Source organism: Peromyscus eremicus, chromosome 13, assembly GCF_949786415.1.
Source record: "Peromyscus eremicus chromosome 13, PerEre_H2_v1, whole genome shotgun sequence".
Classification (NCBI taxonomy): domain Eukaryota; kingdom Metazoa; phylum Chordata; class Mammalia; order Rodentia; family Cricetidae; genus Peromyscus; species Peromyscus eremicus.
In genome coordinates, this window is record NC_081429.1 from 9,443,618 (window position 1) to 9,466,998 (window position 23,381).

Consider the following 23,381-nt stretch of genomic DNA (forward strand, 5'->3'; position numbering starts at 1 on the left):
GCAGGCTGGGGATCACAGTACTGAATCCCAGGAACCTGGTGTTGAGAGGGTGGTGACCTGTCCCACATTGACTGCTCTGTAACACCACAGTTTGGCCAACCGTGTGTCGTCTCCTGCCCTTTCTCCTGAGCCTAGTCCAACAAAGTGACCATTCGGACCTCCTCTGCATTTATAGTCTCAGGTCCAGGCACTCTAGTCCTCAAGTGCCCAGTTTGGGAACTAGAGGATCTCAGGGATGCTCATGTCCCCCTAGCAAAGCTGCCTTTTGTCGGGAGTAAACTGTCCCGAGAGACGAGCCCTAAGGCTTTGCCTCATCTACCCTGCAGTGCCCTGGTGCTCCCAGCCATACCTGACCGCAGGATGCTGGGCTCAGTGACTTTCTTGCCATTGACATACGTGTCGGCTCCTTCACAGGGCTCCAGGGTCACCACGGCTACAAGACACATGAGAGGGGTACTGTAAGAGGTCGTTACTTCAGGGGCTCGGCTCTCCTGGCCCCTGGTGGGCACCTCTCAGGTTCCTCATTCCAGGCTGGCCATAGAACCTGACCCTGAGTAAGACCCCTTGGATGAAACTGAGGGTCTCATCACTTAGTAAAGGAGAAAAATGTCAAGAGGGAGACTCCTGGGCCCAAGCCAAGGCTGGAGAGGCAATATTGAGCTTCACTTCTCATGTTCTTATTCAGATCTCTAAGTGGACAAGAATAAGAAATAGTGGCTAACATGTCCCCAGGAGGCCCTAGATCCCTTTGACTCATCTGCACAGGACAGAAATGGGGATTTGTGGACGGGAAAATCTAGGAGTGACAATTGTCCCGCGCACCATTTCAGGCCACCATCCCAAGGTAGCAAAGTTAGACACGGATTCAGTAATGGATTCGCAGGCCTGAGGATGGTCAGATGTCTCCTGGCTTGGACACCAGCCCTGCACTCGGAGGCATGGACACAGTGTCTGCACACCAGCTCCGAGGCAGCACCATCCTCTGCAGGGCAGTGGTGGGCAGGCCAAAAAAACAGACAGCTGCTCCCCAGCCAACAGGAGAGGATGCTCTCAAAACCCCTTCAACCCTAGAGTGGGCTCCATCCAGGTGGCCTGCTGTCCCTCTGCCCACACACACCCCTACTGTAAGCATTGCTTACACCTACCTGCTTACTTAACATACTTAGCACCCTCCTTGTCCCAGAATCCCACCATACCTCTGGGCTCCACCCTTCAAGGCAGCTGGCTCCCCAGAGCAACCCCCTCTTGGCCACAGGAACCAACCAGGCCTTTCCCAAATACCTTTCTAATAGAGGGTGTCACTCAGCTATCCCCAAGGCTCATACAGTTCCTGTCCAGAAGTATGATTCAGGTTCCACTTAGAGCCAGGAAGCTGGGTGGATGGCTAGTGCCCTCCGAGGGCGGACCCACTAGGTCTCACTGATGCCTGGTCAGCAAGATGGGGGTGGGCAGGATGGGTGTGTGTGGGGGGAGGCAGGACAACACTACCTTCTCCACCTCCCCGGGAGTCACTCCGGAAGATGCAGTGCTCCTCCTTGATGAAGTGCCCACTCAGGACGATGTCTTGCCGCCTCTCTGCATCTTCTCTGCCCACTCTGTTGAGGAATCAGGGGCAGCCTAGCAGCAGGGCCCCAGCACACCCACTCTGCCTGGCTCACTCCTACATGCAGCCTCCCAGGGATGCCCAGCTGGTTTTCGTTGTTTGTTTCATTTCTGGTTTTGTTTTTAAATACCAGGGTATGTGTACTATGGGGTTATGGGGAAGCGAGAGTGGGCAACAGACCTCCAGTGCAGCCCAGCTATACGGAAATCCAGATGGCCCCCAGAAGCACTTTGGAAAAGCAGTGTGGGCCACAAAGGGCTGATACCCAACTCAGCTCTTATGGGACAGTGCAGGATAGTGGGAACCGGGGACCCACACTCCCCAACCCGTAGACCCAGACTGGCTGGAGATGCTATAGCACCCTCACCTTGTGATTCCCTCAGCTGGATACCCTTCCCTCCACCTGATGACCCATCTAGTCCCTACCTGGTGACTCCATCTTTGATGTAGTAAAGGAGGCACTCAGACATCAATGGATCCTCGTTCAGGTTGACAAGATGAGGTGTCTGGGGAGAAACAGAAGGGTCACTCTCCTGGGGAGGAGCAGAATCCTCACAGTGGCCATCCCGCCTGCCCTCTGCTCGGGCACCAGACCACCACCGTTCTCAGACCTGGCCTTGTTGGGGACATAGTGCCCTCCCCAGCCTGGCAGAGAAGAAAAGAGACATGGAGGACATGGAATCTTTAGTAGGGCATCCAGAACCCCAGAGCCCCAAGCTCAAGCTGGCCTCACCAGATTGGCAGGGAACTGAAGGACAAAGAAAGCCCTGGGTCCAGGCTCAGCCCATCTTGACAGCAGCAGGCTCAAGGGCCTGAAGATTTTGTGGGGAGCTGGGCTGCAAGGGGATCAGTTCTTGGAAGGCCCCATCTAAGGCTTAGATGGAATCTGCGTGTGGGGGTCCTGGATGTGTAGGGTACACTCTGGGTTCCAGGGATGGTCCTGCACCCCATCCCAAGAGTCCTAAGCACCTGACCCTGCACCATACAAGGAGGCTCCAGAAATCTCATTCCAGGGGGACAGTAAAAAGGGATGAGTGCCCTGGCCAAGAAGAGTCTCTCCGGAAGCCTGGGAAGAACCAGCCGATGGAGTCACCACTGGCCTACCCAGGACCTGCATGTTAGCGTCTGGGTCAAGGTGTCTGCCTCTTGTACCCCACACCCATTGACAGCTGCCTTCTGCCCCCTGTCCCAGGTCATTCTTGCCTCAGACCCCTCCTGCAAGCTTCTAAGGAGCCATCTTCTACCTGTGTCCCAAGCAAGGGTCCTGTAACAAGGAAGTGGTGCCAGGATGGGAAGAGCAGAGCGGAGGTGGTACCATCATGACTCAGCAGGACCACTTCTTTCCCCGAGTCTCGGGAGCTCCGAGGTCCTCACAGAGTCCCAAGCTCGATCGTGGCCTTTCCCAGCCCTCCCCAAGCTTTGGTCGCAGAGGTGACTGTCCACGTGATCAGCCCCCTAATGTCATGTCCTGGCAACATCGCCCCTCACTTGGACACTGGCGGGGATACATGGTGGGGACTCTGCAGTTCTGTATCCTCCTCTGGGTAGTACACTAGTCTTGAAAGCCAGAGATATGTATATATAATGCCAAAAAAGGCTCTCTGACAACGTATTTCACAGTTGAGCAAGTTGAAGTGAGCCCCTCTGTGTGTGCGCACACTGAATCGGCTACAGTGTCTTGAATGGCCTGGCTAGAGCCCACGGGGACACCTACACCTGGGCCTTTCTCATGCCCCCCACCTCAAGCTATCATTTGATGCATTGTTTCTAAGCAGTCCCAGACCAAGACAGGACAGCAGAATCTAGGGGGGGCTGACCCCCCACCACAGGTGTTTGGCCCTATCTCTCAGATGCCCAAGTCACTAACTCCACTTCCCCCAGGGCAGCGTTTTCTTTGACACAAAGCAGGGCCCGGAAGCTGGCTGTGGCTGGGGACCATCTTCCTGGACTTTTGCCACTCTGCCTTGTAGCCAGCGGAACTGCTCTGGGGAGGAAACTTCCAGAAGCAGCGGACCAGGAGTGGAGGTAGGTCCACAACACTCAGCTCTCCAGCCTGGGCATCACTCCCAAGTCTTGTTCCACTCTTGAGGGATCCAGTCTAAACCTCAAGCAGTTCAGAGACCCACGTGATGTTACTCAGCCACCAGGATGTCACCACGCAATGGAAAGTCTAAGTAAGGCTGACTCATGCCTGGGCCAGAATTCCATCCTGCTACACCTTCCCCCAGGACAGCCCCCCTCTTTGACATCCATCCGTGGTAGTGCCACTTTGCCACATTGGCACGTGGCCCAGCTCCTACCTTTTTGGGAGAAAACACACCCAAGGTGCCACCGTCTTCCCTCATGGCCACACCCATCTCAGCCAGCAAGGCTTCCCTGGAAGACAGAGCTGCGGTCAGCACAGGCTCAGAGGCTTCCAGGACTAGCCTCACCCTGCCCGACCCACCCACCAACCAGGAACTATCAGCTATGCCTGGACAGTGCCCACCGGTGGGACTGTGCTCACCCGCAGATCTGTTCCTCAAGGCCTCGATGGCCAGTGGCCAGTGCCACGCATTAGCTGCCTGGGTCGGACAGCACAGATTTGTCCCACGGCTGGCACGCAACCTCCCCCAGGGTTTGGGTTTCCAGGGTTGGAGGCCAGGACTCTCCGGCCCTGCCCCCACCCCCAGGCCTGTTCCCCCACACTGCTCACCTCTCCATCCGGATGGCTTCTGTCCGCCGCAGCTTCTCCTCCCAGGTCTCATTGAGTTCGGCGATGATCTTCTCTGTTTCCTGGGGAGCGAGACCAAGCACAGTGAGATCCTAGGGAGTGTGTGCGTGTGCGTGTGCGTGTGCGTGTGCGTGTGCGTGCGTGCGTGCGTGCGTGTGTGTGTGTGTGTGAAGGGGGGGGTGTCAGAGGATGCAGGGGAGACAGGGGAGGGGCTGCAGAGAACTTGGGCTGACTCCCAGGCACCTCCTGGAACGCGAGATTCTGAGGGGTCGAGGGGAGGTACAGCGGACTCTGCTGTGAACACACCCCATAGAACAAGGACAGCAAAATGTATCAGGAGGGTAGAGGAAGCAAGTGCCCCTGGAAAACACTGGACGCAGCTCCCTTCTCAGGACTTGGCCACGCGCCTCATCCATGGCACTGTCCCTTGTTCCCTTTCCCGCTTATGCTCTAGCTCCTCCTCCCCAACACTTCAGTTGGGCCCCCAAGTCCCAAATGGGCCATCTATCCCACACCTTGAAGCTTTATGCTCCCTGCTTCTTGGTCTCCCTATATTACTCCTCTGTCCCTTGTCTCCCTGGCCCTCAGCCCCTAGGACCGGGCCACACTGCATTCGGAAGGAGTGTGAGGCTGGAGCTAGCCAAGCACAGTGCTGGGGAGCAGGGAACACATCTGAGGGGGAAAACAGACAGCCTGGAAGTAGCTAAGAGCCTGAACACCATCTTGGCGAAGGCAGCTCATCAGGACACCAGGTAGAGCTGCCAAGACCCACAACGGCACCGTAGAGGTGCTGCTGGAACCCGACGCCCCCACCCCAGCCACTGCACATCCCACTGTTTCCTGTGCCAGCACCAGCTCACCCAGTTCAAGACTCAGTGTGAACCCTGTGCCTGACATTCCTCACTTGGGCTTCCCTCCCTTGGCACTCAGGGTCAAGGCCATCCAGAGAGGTTCGAGAACTTTTGAAGGCACTTACTGCCCAGAAGTTCACTATCTGAACCTCGTGAGTCTGATGCCTGAAGGCACAAGCTGTTCTGGCTGCTGTGGGTGGGCTGGCCACAGTGCACCAGGGTGGCCACATCCCAAAGACTTCCATTATTATATCACTCTGATCCTGAGAGGTGAGGCTGTACATAAGGGGTATCTCAGAGGTCACAGGCAAGAGTCCTCTCTCTTTCTCTAAGCCAGCCTTGTCCCACAGGCTGATGCCCATCACTCCCACCCCGAAGTGCCCTGGACCAGGCGGCCCTCACCTTCAGCCTTTCAATAGCCTCCTCACTGCCTGGAGCAAACAAGATGCGCTCATGGAGACTGGACACAGAGGCCGCACGGCTGGACAGGGCTGAGAGCGAAGATGAGGGACTCATGCCCACCAGGGCATTGGTCACTGTGGAGAGATTGTTAGGGGCTTGGCTTAGCTCGGCCCCACCAGAGTTATGGTTCCTGTTCTCAAGGTCGGACATGTCTAAGGCAAGAATGGAAGGCAAGATAGAAAGGGAGAGAGAAGAAAAAGAAGCAGTTGGGGGAAGCAAGAGGCAGGGGAAGGGAAGGCAAGAATTGGGAAACAGGCAAGGCCCAGCAGCCTGGCCCAGCCGCCCAGGACAAGCGCATGCAAGGTCTTCTGCTACCCTCGGCCCTGCCGCTCCCCTGCCTGACCCCCAGGCTCTCTCTCCCCTCAGCAGCACCCACAGCCCCTCTGTACCATATTCCACTCCACTCTCCCTTTGACTAGGGCCTTTTTGCAGCCCCTGTACCTGCATCCAAGGCCCACGACTGTTAGCCGCCTCACAGCACCCCTGCACCTGAGGCCAGGAGCTCACCTAAGCTCACTCAGGCACCTGTCCTCCCTACACCCCAATGTTCATGTCCATCTTCTGCGGATGGGCTGCACCTCTGCTGCAAGCCGAGCTGTGCTCAGCATCCCACTGAACCCAGAATGGGCCCAAAGACTACCTGGAGAAGGGAGCATGGAGGACACTCCTGAGGGAGGCCCCTACTCTTCCACCATCCCAGAATCCCGTCAGCCCTTAAAGATGGGGAATTGGACTATGACGCCTGGAGGAGAAGTACCAGGCCCTTCCCAGCAGAAGCAGACACACAGCAAAGCAGCAGCCAGCACAGGACAGCACGGGACACTGGGGAGGTGAACCCCAAGGATCCAGGTCTCAGGATGGAGGAGACACTGTGGGGGCAGGACTTGGCAGCAACCATTGCTTTATTTCAGCCTCAAGAAACTTTCAGGGACCCAGACGTGGGGGTAGCTGGAGCAGGAGCAGGCAGAGGTAGGTCTGTCTGGGCCAGGAGCCAGGAGAGCATGGCCTTCTGGTCCTCCAAGTCCTCAGGCTCTAACATCTGACCTTTCTAGGCCCACGGGCTCTCAGGAGTCTGGCCCCAGCCACTTTTGGCTGCACTCTGCCTATTTATGGCCTTCATTTCCCACACAGGCAGGGATGAACCAGAAACGTGGCTTGGAGGCAGATGCAATCCCCCATCGCTTTACAGCCCTGAGGTAGGGGAGGCAGGAGAGGTAGTGGGGTCTCCCTCCCCACCCGTGCTGCCCTGTGGCCCCATGGCCGGGAAGAAAGCAGGGGTGCGGAGCGGCAGTAGGGAATACACACATTTGGGTCCTCCAGGCACAGTGTTGGCTATGGGGAGGGCAGGCAGAGGAGGAAGAGACAGAGAAACAGAGCGGTTTGTCTCCCAAGGGTTCATGTACCCATCTCACAGAGTGAACAGCTTAGGGTAAAGTGGGTCTTCAGTGTAGGGACATGGTACCCACCGAAATGCCAGCAGCTGCAGCTGGCTGGCCTGTGGGCTTCCAGGAAACATTCCCTGGCCTGCTTGGGCCAGCTCCAAACCCAAACCATGCAATCCTTCCAGGCCAAGGCCAGAAAACCTGGCCCTGTCCTTGCCCGCCCAGGCCTCCCACCCCGAGGCATTCTGCCCAGGAGCTGGAGGAGGGATGAGGCTGTGGACAGCTTAAACACTTCCCGACAACTGTGGCTGCATTCAACAGCACATGAGTAGGAGGCAGCCCCAGGAGAGAGGGCGTGAGGCCCAAGAGCTCCCTAAGTCTGAGGCCCCTGCCCTACCCAGGGCAGGCTGGCACAGACACTCACTGTCAGTGATATCGCCAAGACCTTGGGCGTACAGCAGGTCTCGCAGCCTGGTCACTTCATCCTTCAGCTCTCGAATCAGCTTATTATTAGGGTCTTCATTGATAATGGCGTTACAGCGGATCTGTTTGGCCCGGTCTGCATATCTGGGCAGCAAAGAGATGTAGGAGTTGGGGGATAGGTCCATATAGCGTGCCTAGGGGTGCTCAGAACTCTGCCTGGTGAGTTCAGCTGGGGAGAAAATCTTTGACCTAGGCTGGCAGAATGAGAAATCGCCCCACTGCCCTAAAGGATAGGCTCTGGGACCGCTGACCAGGAACAAGCTACAGGTAGGATAATCCAGCCTGTCTTGTCTACTTAGGAAATTGAGGTTCCGAGGCAGAAGGCACAGGGCAGTGTCCTACTCCATACTGACACCCTTGGACCTGAATCTGACAGTCCAGGGTAGAGAGGGCTATTCTAGAACAGGGGTGCAAGATGCATGTGTATGTGAGAATGGCCACTCACACATATCACAACTCAGCATGCTATTTGTCATCCCAGAAGCACATGTGAATTTGCCGTGACACAAGTTCTATTTTCCACAGAAAGTGTACACTCTCTAGAGGCCAAACACTCCCAACCCAGTCAATCAAGCTGCCTTCTGCATCAGGCTTCCCATGCCCAAATGCCCACCTCTTAGTGGGAGATTTTGGGAGAGCTCATTGGCCCTTCTTTGTGAATTTAAAGTCCTCCACTCCCACAGCCAGAAGTATGTCTTTTCCAGCGTGGTGCCACAGAGGTCTCGGCCACCTGCAGCCCTGATATGTGCCCCAAAGGATACTAGGGACAGAACAGGGCCCACAAACACCCTGGAGCTCCAGCACCGTTACTGCTGGCCTCTGAGTTCCTGCAGAATGCTTTCCAAAGGGACACCCTTTTTCTGGTGTTTTTGGCTGAAACATGGAAAGACATGTTCTTACCCCAGGGTCCCCTGCAGAACATACCTCAGTGTGCTGAGGGTCTCATCATAGTTGATGTCTGCAGGGCTCAGGGCTGCCACCATGGCTGTCCTTGAGTTACCACCTGTGGGAAGACAATAAGTGTGTACACAAGGTCCTCTTCCCAAAGCTACAGGTCTAAGAGATGATGAAGCCCGGAGAGGAAACTGAGTCACAGTCCTGTGTTATGTAGACAGTGGCGGGTCGGGCCTTCCTTGGCTGCCTCTCAGCTCCCATTAGCCATTTTCCAACCATGGGCCTCCTTTTCCCTACAGCAGAGATAAGTTGAGGGGAGTTTGTTTTTTGTTTTGTGTTTTGTGTGTTTGGGTTTTGATTTTGTCATTTATTTGCTTGTTTGTTTTGGTATTTATTTCAGTATTTGTGACCATTTTTTTTCCTACTCATTTTTATCTTTCCATTTGAACTACTCGCCTGAATATTTGCCATCGGGTTCTTGGCTTAGAGTGGGTAATAACTAAAGAAACAGCGGTTCTTGGATTCCTCATTGTCTGAGTGTTGGAGAGTGAACCCTGTTAGGCTCAGCTGTCTCAGCGGTTCTGACAAAGTTACATGCTGAGCCTCCTTCAGTTTTCAGGACTGACACTTATCCATGCTCCAAGTATGCCCAGGCTTGCCTGCTTTACCTCAGAGAACTGTGTCCTGGGGCCACATCCCTGATGTGTGGCTCTCCAGTGAGTCTCCAATAGAGACTGTGAGGAGGAGAGAAGGGCTTGGGCACACACCCCAAGATTGGCTATAGGAGAGGATTCTCCCCGAGGACCTCCTCTAGTGCTGAAACTGGTTGTGGCCCCATGAGAGAGGCCTGCTTCTTACTTAGGTCTCATCTCAGGCGAAGGAACAGGTGACTGTGGCAACACTCCTGTCCTCTCACTAGGACCCAACATGCTTTCATACACGTGAGGCTGCCATGACACACGATGCTGGCCTGAGATCCACATCAGCGTAGCCAGCTGTGGGATGCAGAGTCATGTAGCCGAGGAAGTCAGGGGGTCCCAACCAAGATCTATTTTATCACCTCGGGTGTCAGCTTCTCCAGCTATAAGGGTATTCAGAGGGGACCCTGAGGTCATGGAAAAGATGAAGGTCAGCCTTCATCTCTCAGCCTTCATCTCTCCATCATCTCTCCCCACTCAGAATTCAGGCAGCAAGGAGGAGGTTAATGTCAGTCCCTCAAATCCTAGCAGGTCAGCAGGACTCCCAGAACCAAGAACTAGGTCCGTGTTATAGACACAAAACTAAAGGTCCAAAGAAGGGTGGGAATTTGTTCAGGTGCTTTAAACAAGTTCTCTCACGAAGGTAGACGCCAGAGCATGTATTCTGTGGGTCCCAAGGGCCATTGTGCCCCCCAAACTTGCTTTGGTTCACCCGCCTTTGCCCTAGGCCTTCCAGAAGGGCTGTACTATGAACCAACTGGCCCTTCCAGGGTTACTTGGACTTGTCCAGGAAGAACAAGAGGCTGCGTTGTGGCTGAGCAATGAAATGTTTCTTTTCTCGCAAGGTGATTGGTGTAGCGCAGAGGGGAAGTCAGAAGCCCAGTGACCAGGGAATTGGTGCAGCTCACCCACCGGTGACCAGGGAACTGGCACATACTCACCCAGGTTTTCCCGGAGAAGCCAGGTCAGTACGGAGTCTCGGTAAGGGATGAAGTCTGTCTTCTTTTTTTTCTTGTTCTGTGGGGACATTCAAGGTCAAGCCTGAGTCTACTGGAAGGGAAAGGAAGGGCGAAGGGAAAGGGGGAGGGGGAAGGGAGGCAAGTACCATGTTCTCAGTGCCTCCCTACACTTCACCTGAATCCTGGGGTGCCACCTCCAGGTAACTCAAATCTGAGTTGGAATCAAGGCCATGCTAGCACATCCTTCCAGCTCCTCCCTCACCCATTCCGATGTGTCTGGGCCACTCAAATGGACTCGAGACCAGGGATGTTGACATCACTGGCCACTGTGTCTTCCCCTACTCTGCTGGGACAGCAACCCCTTCCAGCAGGGTGAAACGTCTTCTCCACTAATGAGACATTTCCGATGTCCACCCAATCTCTGTTCCCCACAAAACTCCCTCCTGTCCCTCAGAAGTCAACTCTGAGCCCCTCCTTTAATAACTCACTCTCTCTGTGCCTCCCCTGAGCACCAGTTGTGGCCAGCAGACACAGCCCCTGTCCCCTGGAGCCTCCATTCTAAGGGAAGCACACAGGTACCATCTCAAGGGTTGTCCCATTTCCCTGGATGCAGACACAGTCCATCATCATCCCTAGGACGAGCTCCACTACCTCACAAGGGTGTAAATTTTGGATGTCCTGAAGCCATACCATCAAAGTGGGTTTCAGAACCGCGGCACTAATTTCTCTGAGTGGCTCGTAAGAGTGCCCCCCCCCCCAAGGCTTGACCACACCAGGCGCTTTCTGCTTTGCCTCTGAAAACTCAGTACAAGAAAAAAAAATTTCTGGTTTGGTTTTCTAATGTCTATTTCCTGAGGTTGACTTCTCTGTCATATGTTGTATTTCTTGTTCCCGCAGCATATGTTGGTCGCTTCAGCCAAGGAGCCCAGCAGTACCCATGAGTCTATGATTCTCATTTCAGCCCCTGGGAGCCCTGTCCAGTCATCTCTGCCACTTCCCAGAACCACTTGCTCTCTCTCTCTCTCTCTCTCTCTCTCTCTCTCTCTCTCTCTCTCTCTCTCTCTCTGCCATCTCAAGCCTAGATCACTGCCACACTGACTTTCTGTTCTGCCGACTACCATGCCAGACCATCTCACTCCCAGTCTGTGTTCATGTCTGAGCACGGCCCAGATTAAATCTGATTCAGCCCTGCTGAAAATCCACCCACTGCTTCCTATTAAATCACAATCAGCCAAACTCTAAACTGCAGACCAAAGACCTCACATTCGTCCTCAGACCCTTTGTCTTTCCTCATCTACAGCTGCCTCCTCTCCAGGTTCTGTTCCTCAACCAGCAACTTCAGAACTCACTCTGTTCCTAGAAGTTTCTAATCAAGGTCCTTCACGCAGCTCGTTACACTGTTCTCACAAGGTCTCCCACTGCCTCACTCTCCTCCCTCAGTCCCTCACAGTTAAACACACCATTCCTCAAGCTGTTCCTCACAGCAGTGTACACAGATCCTCAGAGTTCCACACCATTCCGCTCAGGGTTCCTCACGCAGTTCTCAGCCTCACAGCTGCTGAAGGGTCATCATGCAACTTTTTCCCTAAAAAAGTTTCTTACTATCCCTCAAACCTCTCACAGAATCCCTTACATCATCACCCCTTTTTCAGTTTCCCCGTAAGTCTTCACAGTGTTCATAAGTTACACACGTGCATGCACACCACACACACACACCTCACACTGTTCTTCCACACAGTATTCACATCATTCTACACAACTACTCTGAGTCATCAGCTTCTCTATAGTTCCGGCACCAACTGTCCACACAGCTCCTCACAAGTCTTCAAGCATGGCCACACAGGTACTTTAGACACCACTCCTCACCCAGTTCCCCACACGATTTCTCCTAAACCCACATACATCCCCTCACAGTTTCCCACATAATTCCCCAATCCTAGACACAGCAATTATGCAATTCAGTAACATTCTCTCCACAGTTCATTTTCTCTCAAAATTCTCCACAGTTCCTCAAACAGTTCTTTAAAGTTCCTCACACAGGCTCCCACACAGAACCTCAAAGTTCCTTCACGTATGTCCATGCTGCTCCTATTCCTCATTCAGTTGCCCACATAATTAAACTCCCCGAAATTCTTCATACAAATCCTCAAAAGTCCTGGACATGCTTCCTCATGCAGTTTCCTAGTTTCTCACAGCTCCTCACAACGCTCATGTCTCTTGGGTGCTCACAAACCACAGCATGATTGTAAATACTGTCAACTTGAAAAAAGGAAATCTACAATCACCTAGGAGACAAATCTCTGGGCACAGCTGTGACAGAGTTTCTAGTTAATTGAAGTGTGACGAACCAACATAAATGTGAGTGACACCATTCCCCTCACAGGGTTGACACGGTCCTGGACTGAATAAAAAGGAGGGAGCTGAGCTGTAGTATTCTTTACTGTCTGCTTCCTAAGTCCCTGCCCTGCCTTCCCCACCACGGTGGGCTATATCTTCAAACTGAGCCAAATAAACCCTTCCTTTCTCATTCATTTATTTACACACAGGAGTGCTGTGGGATGTCCTTCCATATGTTGTGACTACGTGTTGCTCTCATTGGTTGATGATAAAGCTGTTTGACCAATGGCAAGGCAGAATAAGGTTAGGCAGTACATTCAAACTGAAGATGGAGATGAAGAAGGACAGGGTCGGGCCATATGCCAGCCAGCCGCTGAGCAAGCAAGACGTGTAGAAAATGAGGTAACAAGCCATGAGCCACATGGCTAAACATAGATAAGAATTATGGGTTAAGTGTAAGAGTTAGCTAGTAACAAGCCTGAGCTAATGGCTAAACATTTATAAGTAATATTAAGCCTCTGAGTCAATAATTTGAGAAGCAGCTGCCAGGTATTTGGGAGCTGCTGGCAGGACAGAAACTTCCGTTTACACAGGAGTGCCACAGCATACATGTGGCGGTCAGAGGACAACCTGTGGGAGTTGGCTTTTCTTTCACCACACAGGTCCGAGGGCTCAGACTCAGTCAGTCACGCTTGGTGGCAAGCACCTCTGCGCACTGGGCCACCTTGCCAGTACCCTTCCCTTTTCAGGTTGCTGTTGGGGATTTTGTCACAGCAGTGAGAAAAGAATCAACATGCACACGCTTCATTTCAGTTTCTTTAAAATGCTTCTGTCATTTCGAAACTGTTCACATACTCCTCGCAGTCCCACAAAATTCATGTTTCTGATGATTCCTCCTGAAATTTCCACGGAGCTCCCCACAGTTTCACAATTTCATCTCGTATTCCCATAATACCTCACATACCCCACAGTTTCTCAAAATTCACATAGTTTGTCAGTCCCCGTCAGAAGCCATCATCAAGTTCCTCAGGCATTTCCCCCAAGGTTTCTCATGGTTCCTCAAAGAAACCCGGGACAGTTCCTCACAGCTTTCTGCACATCCCCACCCAGTGTAAGGCATTCACTCTCACTTCCTCACACCCTTCCTTACAGTCTATCATGTGGTATTTCACAGTTGCCCACACAGTTCCTTGTGTTGCCCTCACACAATTCCTGCACCTTTTCACACACTTCCTCATATAATTCCATGCGCTTTTCACCTGCTTTCTCTCATAGTGCCTCTTAGTAGCTCCCACAGTTCCCTACACATACCAAACTTCTACCACCTCAGCATCTTCCATCAGCCCTCCTGGCTCCCCACCAGTTCTCCGGTCTTCTGCCTGAGGCCATGTTTCTCTAGAAAGCTTTCTATCCGTTCAGATGAAAGAATTTCACTTTGGGGCCACCACTGAAGACCTTCCCCACCCTGTGTAGAATTCATCCCAATTTGTAATTACATTTTCATGTTTCTGTTTACTGTGCCCCTCCCCAACATGGAGCCATATGTGCTGTTCATCCTGAGACCCGGCTGCTAGCACAGGTCCCCAGCTCAGAAGTGCACTCTGTGTTTTTTCATGAAGTGAATGAACGGGGTGTAGACTCTGCTGCTGAGGTGTACACAGTAGGGAGCTGGGGCCAAGGGCACTCTGTTTCCAACCCCTCTCCCTTGAAGTTAAAGAACTCAGCTTACCTTGTTGGGTCCAGAGTCCTGAAAAACAAAGAACAGAGAGTCTAAGAACCCAGAGGTTCTAGGGGGCCAGGGGTACCGTGGGCAGGGAGGACAGGCTGGCTCCAGAGGGACCGATTGTAGGCAGAAGCCAGGTATCTGTCATTCACTGCCCAGACCCAGCTGGCCACCCTGAGCTGGTCATGACACAGAAATCAAGTAAGAGTGTGACTTCTCAGGCTGCTGTCACACAGCAGTCTTCACATACTCTTGATAATTTCAGAATAGGATACAGTCTCTAGAATCCTTCCCTGGATGTTTTGGTGGGTAGACGCTGCTGTCTGTCCTGCAGTGTCTGTCACACCTAGCTCCTCGCCTCCAAGGACTGTGGGCTCCCTCTAGGGGATGGTCTTTGTCAGATCAGCACTGGTCAGAGCTAAGCGCTGTACTACCCGTCCACAAGGACGCCAGCCAACACGTTCACAGCTGACATGTGGTAATCCTTAGAAAGATGTGATGAAGGAGGCACATCATCCCTTTGTTACAGGTAAGGAAATCGGGGTTCTAGAGAGTAACAAGGATCATTATTTCATTTCCATCTCTAGACTTACCCTTGAGTCCCAGCTCTCTCTCTAAAAATAGAACCTAGGGACATGCGTGAAGACACCCAGCCTTTCCTTGGGGGCAGGTGAGGGTCACACCTCTGTAGCCCATTCCCACCAATTGAGCTCCAGAAGCCCGGAGCACGCTCACCATTTCAGCCAGGGCAGAGATGACCTTTCCCAGGGTGGTCAAAGACTTGTTGATGTTGGCTCCCTCCTGTGTGTAGAGAAGGTGATCAGGGGGGCAGGTGGTACCCGCAGCCTCTTGATCTAGTATGATCCCCAGGGGTCTGGTCCGTGTGGCATGGGGCTGAGGATCTGAAGCTGATCTCTGAGGTCACTAGGCACAGAGGATGCTGGGGCAGGCAGCTAGCTGCTCAGAGGTCCAGAGTTCTTGCTCAGCTCCCATCAGCATCCTAGATAATCTCTTAGATGTCCCCACACAGTTCAACTTACAGGGGGCCCTTCCCAATCAACAGACCATAGGCATGATGAGTCAAAAGTAGGAGACACTCAGAAAAATAAAAATGCTCCTTCCTGACATGCAAGATTGTTTTCAGAAAGGGTGTGCCCTCAGGACACAGGCTAGTCAGCTCAGTCTACTGCTGCCCCACAGCCTGTCTCCTCTAGGGTGGGAAATAAAACGTACTTGATATGAAGTACAGTGAAGGGCACTATGAGTTTACTCTCTGGCTGGTATCTGTCCTTGTATACTAGAGCTGGGGTGCCGAGACTGGTATTCTGTGTGCTGAAGACCAAAAGCTCCAGCCTGTGTACCCCACCATTCCTGTACAGGCTTGCCTTTGACAGAATTTGACAGAATTTCTGTCCGGCCCACCCTGGAGCAGCAAATGTTTGGACACTGGGCCTCTGAGCGGACTCACTGCCCTTTCTGGGTGTGATAGCCTGGCCCTACCTTGAGTCGTGTGCCCTTGGCTCCGGTGGAGTCTGCTCGTTCACTGCCAGCCAGGTCCACAAGGCTGATTTTGCTCACCTGAAATGGCAGATGCATCAAATGCAATCTCCTGCTGCAAGCCCCTTCAGGGGCATCTTGTCCCTCTGAGGAGAGTCTCATGAACCACTTGAGGAGCTATGGCCACACCCCTTCCCTGGGGTCTTCCCATCTTTGATCCCCCCAGTTTCCTTCTTCATCCCCATTCACAGCTTTTTCAATGTTCTATCCCAGCAAGGTACCACACCACCTCTTCAGAAACTATGCACATCTCCCACGGCCCTGCCTCCTTGGGCTGGGCATGCTATACAGCAGCACAGGAGGTAGAGTCAGTTAGGTACAGTCACCCATTTTCACAGATGTCTCTAATCATGGAATTTGAACTCAGATCCATGAAAGGCCTTGGCTGCCTCATAGGGCGCTGGCCAGGTTCCCTACAGAGATGTAGTCAATTACATGACTCCAGGAAGGCACAGCCTCTCCTGACCATCTGGATGTAAGAGGAATGTAAGTGGATGTAAGAGGAATCTTCTTGAGAATCCCTGGCAGTGAAACCTTGTCCTCTCCAGTGGCCCCAGCCCTCTTCTACCTTCCTGAGCCCCTGACTATTTCATGGGGACACAGTTGGGAGCATGGCACCAGGCCCAGGTGACCCCACCACTGTCAGAGACTGACATGGACCTTAGAGGACACTTAGCTCCTCTTCAGAGCTCTTTCCCCAGGAGTTTGAGAGACTGTTTGCACAGAAAGACCTCCAGGCAAAGAGACACAGACCAACAGGCTCAGAATGACCCCGCTACCCTCCCAGAAGCTCACAGATTGGATCATTAAGGTAGAAGACCCCCAGAAACAACACCCAGACAATGTCCCAATCCATTGAGAATGCCAAGGTGTGCCTTGTAGGAAGGGCATCTGGAGCATGGACTGCCAGGGCTGTGCTCCCTCAGCATAGGCACTCTATCTAAGAAAACACTGCCCACCACGTGTCCTATTCCCAGTTGGGACCCCGTCTCTCCAGGGACAGCAGGAGACCCTGCCCTACCAGCCTTTATCAAGAGTCCACAAACACCACTGTAACCTTCCACCCCCAGCCCAGTGACAGCTACCACCCTAGGTGGAATCTGCCCACCCAGACCACTCCACATGCTTACTTTCTCTGTGGTAATGTTGGTCTCTGCATCATGGCGCTTCTGGGTGAAGATGATGTTGAAGACAGCGTGGGAACGGCTGCTGGTCTCATTCATGTTTGTGGCCGCCACAGTCCTGGGGGCAAGAAGCTGCTTGAGGTTTTCTGCCCCTTACCCGGTGGTCAGGCATGAGGGTCACTAGTGGCAGCAGTGTGCTCCCTTAGGTCGCTGGAACTCAAATTCTTCAGCCCTGCTATGACCACACTACCTGACAAAACTCAAGCCCAGTTCCCACCTGCTGGTCCATCACGGACGTGCTCAACCCTCAATAATGTCATATATATGGGGGCAGGGGTACGGTGTCTCCATTGCTTCCTGCTACTAAGGTTCAATGTCACCCAACTGGACAGAAGTCCTCACAGGCTTTGATGCGGGAAAGCCCCTTGGAAGGGAAAAATACCCATCACCCATCTCATGCCACTCCAGCCACTCTTAGGAGAGTGCCATGTCCTCAGTAGCCATACCCCACAGAAGGTAACATGGGCCAACTATGTGGCCCATCAGGGAAAGAGCCCAAAGCTGCTTGAGACAGGTGGGGGTTGGTCCCTAACTGCCCCAATCTGCCAAACACTTCATAGAATCTCCCAAGATGGAGTTCACTGCAGCAGCTCAGAACCTGCAAAGGTCACACTGTCCCTTACATGCGCTGAGGGGCTTTATGAACAACACTGAAGGACTGTTGGGGTAGCTCAGGGCACACACACACACACACACACACACACACTACCCCAGGAGCTGAAGGCAATCACCTGAGCAATCTGGGGCAGTCAATGTGTGTCAGAAGGACCATCAGGACAATCAGTGTCCCAGGCCAAAGGGAGTGGATTGCTTATGGCCACCATGATGAACCCTCACAGTGTCTAGACCTAGGCCTAACAGAATAACTGCCCTTGGGCTCAAAGACTGGCTCGGAGCTATTGGTATTGCTATCAGAGCCTTGTTGCTGGAGGTGACAGTGCCACACAGCCCATTTGCTCAGCCTATGAGCAACCCTCACGCAGCTGGAAGCCAATGCCTCTCTCAGGCTGACACATGCCCTCCGTGGTCTGGCACATGAGGCCCATGCCTCCTTGGGAGCCACCACACAGACCTATCAGAAGGTGAAATCAATAGTGTCCCCAAGAACCAGGCCAGAGGTGAGAGTGTGGCTAAAGAGAACAAGTCATCCCACCTACCTAGCCTTGTTCCCTGAGTCCATGAGGTCCTGGATGTCATTGTAGGAAGTTACAGCCAGTTTGGAGAGGTCTTCCACATAGGGCCCCAGCAGAGGGTGCTCCCTCACACGTAGGTTGCCTTTGTTCTTGGGGTTCAGGAGGTCACGGACCCGCTCACAGTAAATCTCCATGTAGCTGACCTGAAGATCAACACCATCGGGACCCCAAGTAAGGCTAGGCTGCACCATCAGGACCCCAAGTGAAGCTAGGCTACACAATCGGGACCCCATGTGAGTCTGAACTGCACCATTAGGACTCCAAGTGAAGCTAGGCTACACAATCAGGACCCCAAATGAGGATGAACTACACTGTCAGGACCCCAAGTGAAGCTGAACTGCAGCATCTGGACCCTAAGTGAGTCTGAACTGCATCATCAGGACCCCAAGTGAGGCTGAACTGCACCATCAGGACCCCAAGTTAGACTGAGCTGCATCATCAGAACCCTGTGGCATGGCAGAGAGTTGATCCTTGGAAAGGGCACACAGGGCATCAGCCTGTGGCCTCTGCATGAGTGTGGATGTCATCCCACCTCTAACTGTCCAGCCCTTCCTCCATGTAACTGACAGGACCAAGCTACATCATCAGGGACTCCAAAGCAGGACAGTGGCTGCCTGCCTACTGAGCAGGACACACAGAGGTCCTCAGCCAGGCTCAGCCTGCTTCCACCTACCCAGCCCTCTCCCACTCAGAGCCATCTTGAGACTAGCCACATAGCACAAACTGCTGTGGTCACCCTGGAGCGACCTCAGCTTCAAGGATGAAGCCACAGTACAGCCCAGGCTTCATGGTGTCTTCCCCTACACTGGGCAGAATGAGTAGCTATGTAATAAACACCTGCCAGGGGTCAACTTCCCATCACCCCTGAGCTCTGAGAGTTTCCAAGTCCCATGTGGGCATGCTGACACAGTCATTGTGCGGATAAGTGACAGGAATAGATAATCATTTTAGGTCACAGAAGCATCACCGACCATGCCTAGAACTCCCCAGATCTACACTCAGAAGCAGGCAGCATGCAGGCGGTCCTACCTCCACGGAGTAGGACATGTTGTCATTGGTCGTGTCATTGATGCGAGAGAAGAGGTCTTCACAGAGCTTCAAGGATGGAGGAAAACATGTTAGCTGATGAGGGCTGGTGGCCTGGATCCCTGTCCCTCATGGTGCTGTGGGCAGCTTGTACCCAGACGGGGTGCTGCTCGGTCAGACCCCTCTGGTCCCTCCAAGATACGCATTCTTGTAAAGGCCTGAATCCAAGCACCCCATCTTCTGACTCTAGTGTCCTCCTGGTTAGTATCTGACCCTTTCCGAGATTATCTATTTGTCACCCTGTCCTCATCTGCATACAGGCTGGGGCCATGGCTCCTCAGCGGACCTAGCATTCCTCCTTCTCTGACCAGGACAAGTGCTGGCCCAGCTTGGATCCAGAGACCTCCTGCTGGGAGGAGAGGAAGGGCTGGGAGAGGTCAGACTTTTAGTGGCTTCTGAGGAGCCGTCAATATCTCAAACATGTCATCGCCCCTTGTCCAGGCCACCTGACATCTGCCCCCAATCCTCACATCCCCCACAGAGAACACCTCCCCAGCCAGTGCCTTATCTTGTCAAAGGCTGACCCCCTCCTGTAGCGCATCCCAGGCCCTACCCCTTCCTCCTCCCAGGCCACCTCCCATGACCCTTTCTAGGCCCCACGCATACCTGTGGGATGATGCCTTGTTGGTCCTTCTCTTGCTTCCCCATCATGGTGTAGGACTTGCCCGCCCCTGTCTGCCCATAGGCAAAGATGCACACATTGTAGCCCTCAAAGGCATGCTGCAGCATCTCTTCTCCGATGTCCCTGTACACCTGCTTCTGAGAGGCATAGTTGATGTCCTCGGGCTGCAGTGAGAAGAGGTGTGGCTGTAGAAGGCTATGGGCCCTGAGAGTGTCCCTGAATCCTCGGAGCCCAAGTAGGGCCAGGGCCTCCGGATGAAGGGCTATGCTATAGTACATCCTAATCTTGACTGGGAATGGCTTTCTGAGGGGTCCTCTGAGTCACAAACGAGAGTCAGAGGGTGGCTGGGCAGCAGAGGGGGGTAAAGAAATCACAGCAGAGTGTAGCATGTGCGAAGACCCAGAGATAAGAGAAAAGAGCTCAACCCAGCGGGTTCCTGTGACAGGGTTGGGTTTAGCAATAGCAAAAGCTGAAAGAAGGCAGAGCTCAGGGGCTCAGGGGCTCAGGGGCTCAGGGGCTCAGGGGCTCAGGGACTGTTTAGGCTGGACATTATCCTGAGGGCAGAGGGTTCCTCAGGCAGAGGGAGGACATGGCCAAGCCAAAGGGCACAACCATGAAGGAGGACTAGATGGTGAGACAGCACTGAAGAACTCTGGGACTACATTCAGAGATCCAGAGGCCAAGGAGCTTGAGGGAATGGACGGCATGCTTCTAGAAGGAGCCAGGAAGAGGTGGAACATGGGCAGGGCTTGGTGTGGACTGGGTGTGGGGGCTGGGGAGGGAGGAGTCTAGAGTCCTTCTATCTCTCAGCTTTCAGGATACTAGAGCTCACAGGTAGGGCTCAGCTTTGGGATTTCTGAGTTTGGAATATTTGGGAGAGGGGAGAAGACGTAAGTGGATGGTCATAGCTGTGATACTGTGAGCAGAAGGATCTGGTCCTTAGAGGTTGGTGGTCAACTCAGAGTGACCCTCCACGAGAATAGGGTAGAGTCTTCATTCCATTTTATAGGAGAACATGCAGCTTAGGGAGATCTCAGGACTCCCGAGGGTCACACTATAGTCAGGGCTGGACCAGTTTTCACACCCCCAGCCTAGCCTGCCTCTCCCCAGACGCAGCTCACCGAGGTATGTGACCAGTAGGAGTAGTCAAAGCTGAAGCTCTTGGGTGTCTCCTTGGGCTGTTTGGGGTTAACAATAGCTGCAATGGACAAAGATAATGAGGTTGGTTAGTTCTATGCTATGGACTCCCAACCATCCTGACTAAAGTAGACACCTAATCCTCGGAGTCCCAGGCAAGTCAGACCGACCCCCAAACTAGATGGGACAAGAGACTCACTTGCAGACACACAGGAGTCTCTGCCCTTCTCTCTGGGGTGGACTCACGGATGCCAGAGAGCATCACCAGACCAGGCCTGTCATCTGGTGAATCCCTCCTGAAGATAGTCACACTGCATGCTCCAGCTCCCCTGTTCTAAGGTTCTACAGCCTACTGGTCTACCTGCCTTGCCAGGCACATGTGTGCCTCCAAAGTAGCTGATGTCTAGGGTACCCTGTCACCCTCCCAGTCGTACCTCTTGCAGGCACTCTCATACCTGCACAGCCCATCTGGGTGTTTGTGTGTGTGTGTGCGCAGGGTGGGGGGGTGGGCATGCTCACTGTCCTCCAGGGGAGGTACTCATTGCCAGGCATATCACAATCCCCTCCTCTTCTGTTGTCAGTGAATGCCTTCTAGCCTGTTGTTATGACCCAAGCTCATGGGCTTCTCCCCTGACTTGTTCCTCTTGAGGTATTACAGTGTCTGCCTCCTCCTCCCATCCTCACAGAGGCCCCATCCCAACCCCAGAGACCTAGATGGCTGAGGCATCATCTTAGCCCTATAGCCAGGGATGAATTTTGAGTGAGCACTGATGTGTCACCCACAGCTAGGGCCTGAAGTTTCCCAAGAGAGGCCCCAGTAGTCCAGGAGGCCTGCAAGGCCACACAATAGCCTGCAACTTCCATCCCCCACAAGCCTGACCCACAGCACCTGTGCTCAGTAGCCGTAGAGAGGGGACTTGGTTCCTACACCCTAAGGCTGTGTTCCCCAGACTATCAAAGACAAAATACCTGTGTATGATGTAGACCTGAGGCCCCCAGGTTAGATGCATACCCTGCCCGGGGTTCTCACATCCATAAAGGACATGGGCCAATCTTAGTCATCATCAATTCTGGAAAGCAAAGCTCCCCACCCCCAGGACTCTGTCACCTTGGGACTAGTCTTCCTTAGTGAGAGTCACAACATAGCCGCCCTTAGAATCCCTGGTACATCCACCAGCCTGCATCTAAGATGACTTCCTGCTACGGTATGGGGAGGGAGAAGACGCCTCTTCTCAGCCACGACTGAACTTTTTTCCAAAACCTGCATCTACTTCAGAATGAACCCCCTGGTATGCCAAGATGACTGTTTGGAGACGGCGGTCACTGCAAATGATGTCGTCAGAGTGGACTTTCGTCTAGTATGACCTAGATAGCCTTACGAGACAGAAAAATTGGGAGACACACACATACAGGGAGGACACTGCATCCCTTAAGATAAAGTTGAAAAGCAGGGTGAGAACTCCACAACACCAAATCCATCAGCACTTCAGGAGCTATGCAGGGGCTGGAGAGGATCCACCCTTCCAGCCCCAGGAGGCCTCAACCCAGACTGTAAATCTGCAGAGTGGCTGTGTAGTCCATTCCTGAAGTTAAACCACCCTTCCGTGACCTGTCATGGCAGCTCTGGGAAGCCAAACACCCTATGGCCACGAAGTCCTCTACCGCTGTAACATGCTCAGTGGCACCCCTCTGGTCAAACATCTGGCCCAAGCATCACCGGGAGCCCTCTCTCCTCAGAGCCTACCTAGGCCCCTAGACTGGAGTTTTCCCGAGTCCAGCCTTTGGGAGGCCAGTGGGAGAACACACTGACTGACCATGTATGTCCCACCACAGCTGCCTCAAGGAGGCAGAGGCACAAGCTGACCTAGTTTCGAGTCCTTCTGACCCAGGAATGGTGGCCTCAATGCAGCCAGAACCCAAGCACAGATCAGGCTGGCGCTGTGGAAACTGCTGTGGTACTTCTTCAGTGCAGCGTAACCAGGCCTCCGAAACCCCGACGAGGAGGCCAGGACCCCTCTGTTTACGCCACTAATGCCCCATTTCCACTGGCTCTGCTCCATTGCCCCTTGTACTGTGGGTCAGGACCTTCACATAGTTCCAGATTCCCTGTCCCTGCCCCATTCTCTCTTCTGGACAGGTCTGAGCTCCAGACTCCATGCCCCAACCTCCCCATCCTCTCTGACTCTGATGGGGTCCTGGTATTAGTGGCATCATTGGACCCCATATGGACCCTAAGCTCCCTAGGATGGGGGCCTCCCAGGGCATAGGAAGTGCACAAGCTCAGTGGGGATGGGGCAGCAGACAATGAATGGGGAGGACAGGTCTTCATTTCAAGCTGTAAGTGATCCATGGGGAGAATCTATTGTGGGCTCCCCCCTGGCATAGAACCCTGGGCTTGTCCCCCATAACCTGTCTCCTGGATGCTGCAGTATGTTACTGGAAATGCCTTCACTCATTATACACGGGGCCCGAGCTCCAGAGAGTGGGGAGATTCCCC

At 53.5% G+C, this 23,381-nt stretch overlaps 1 protein-coding gene across 1 annotated transcript in view; it reads right to left on the reverse strand.

Annotated features, from left to right (window-relative positions):
* The window catches only part of Kif1a (kinesin family member 1A), an 85,932-nt gene that overhangs the window by 40,712 nt on the left and 21,839 nt on the right, over positions 1-23,381 (reverse strand). Inside the window, exons 3-20 of the mRNA XM_059278653.1 lie at positions 20,869-20,945; positions 19,732-19,911; positions 19,069-19,134; positions 18,004-18,182; positions 16,793-16,904; positions 15,606-15,683; positions 14,841-14,906; positions 14,112-14,129; positions 10,028-10,103; positions 8,419-8,497; positions 7,436-7,578; positions 6,935-6,961; positions 5,570-5,781; positions 4,299-4,378; positions 3,904-3,979; positions 2,030-2,109; positions 1,489-1,595; positions 350-433 (exon numbers count right to left, since the gene is read on the reverse strand). Coding sequence (XP_059134636.1) covers positions 350-433; positions 1,489-1,595; positions 2,030-2,109; positions 3,904-3,979; positions 4,299-4,378; positions 5,570-5,781; positions 6,935-6,961; positions 7,436-7,578; positions 8,419-8,497; positions 10,028-10,103; positions 14,112-14,129; positions 14,841-14,906; positions 15,606-15,683; positions 16,793-16,904; positions 18,004-18,182; positions 19,069-19,134; positions 19,732-19,911; positions 20,869-20,945 — 1,740 coding nt within the window. The remainder of the gene's footprint in view (positions 1-349; positions 434-1,488; positions 1,596-2,029; positions 2,110-3,903; positions 3,980-4,298; positions 4,379-5,569; positions 5,782-6,934; positions 6,962-7,435; positions 7,579-8,418; positions 8,498-10,027; positions 10,104-14,111; positions 14,130-14,840; positions 14,907-15,605; positions 15,684-16,792; positions 16,905-18,003; positions 18,183-19,068; positions 19,135-19,731; positions 19,912-20,868; positions 20,946-23,381) is intronic.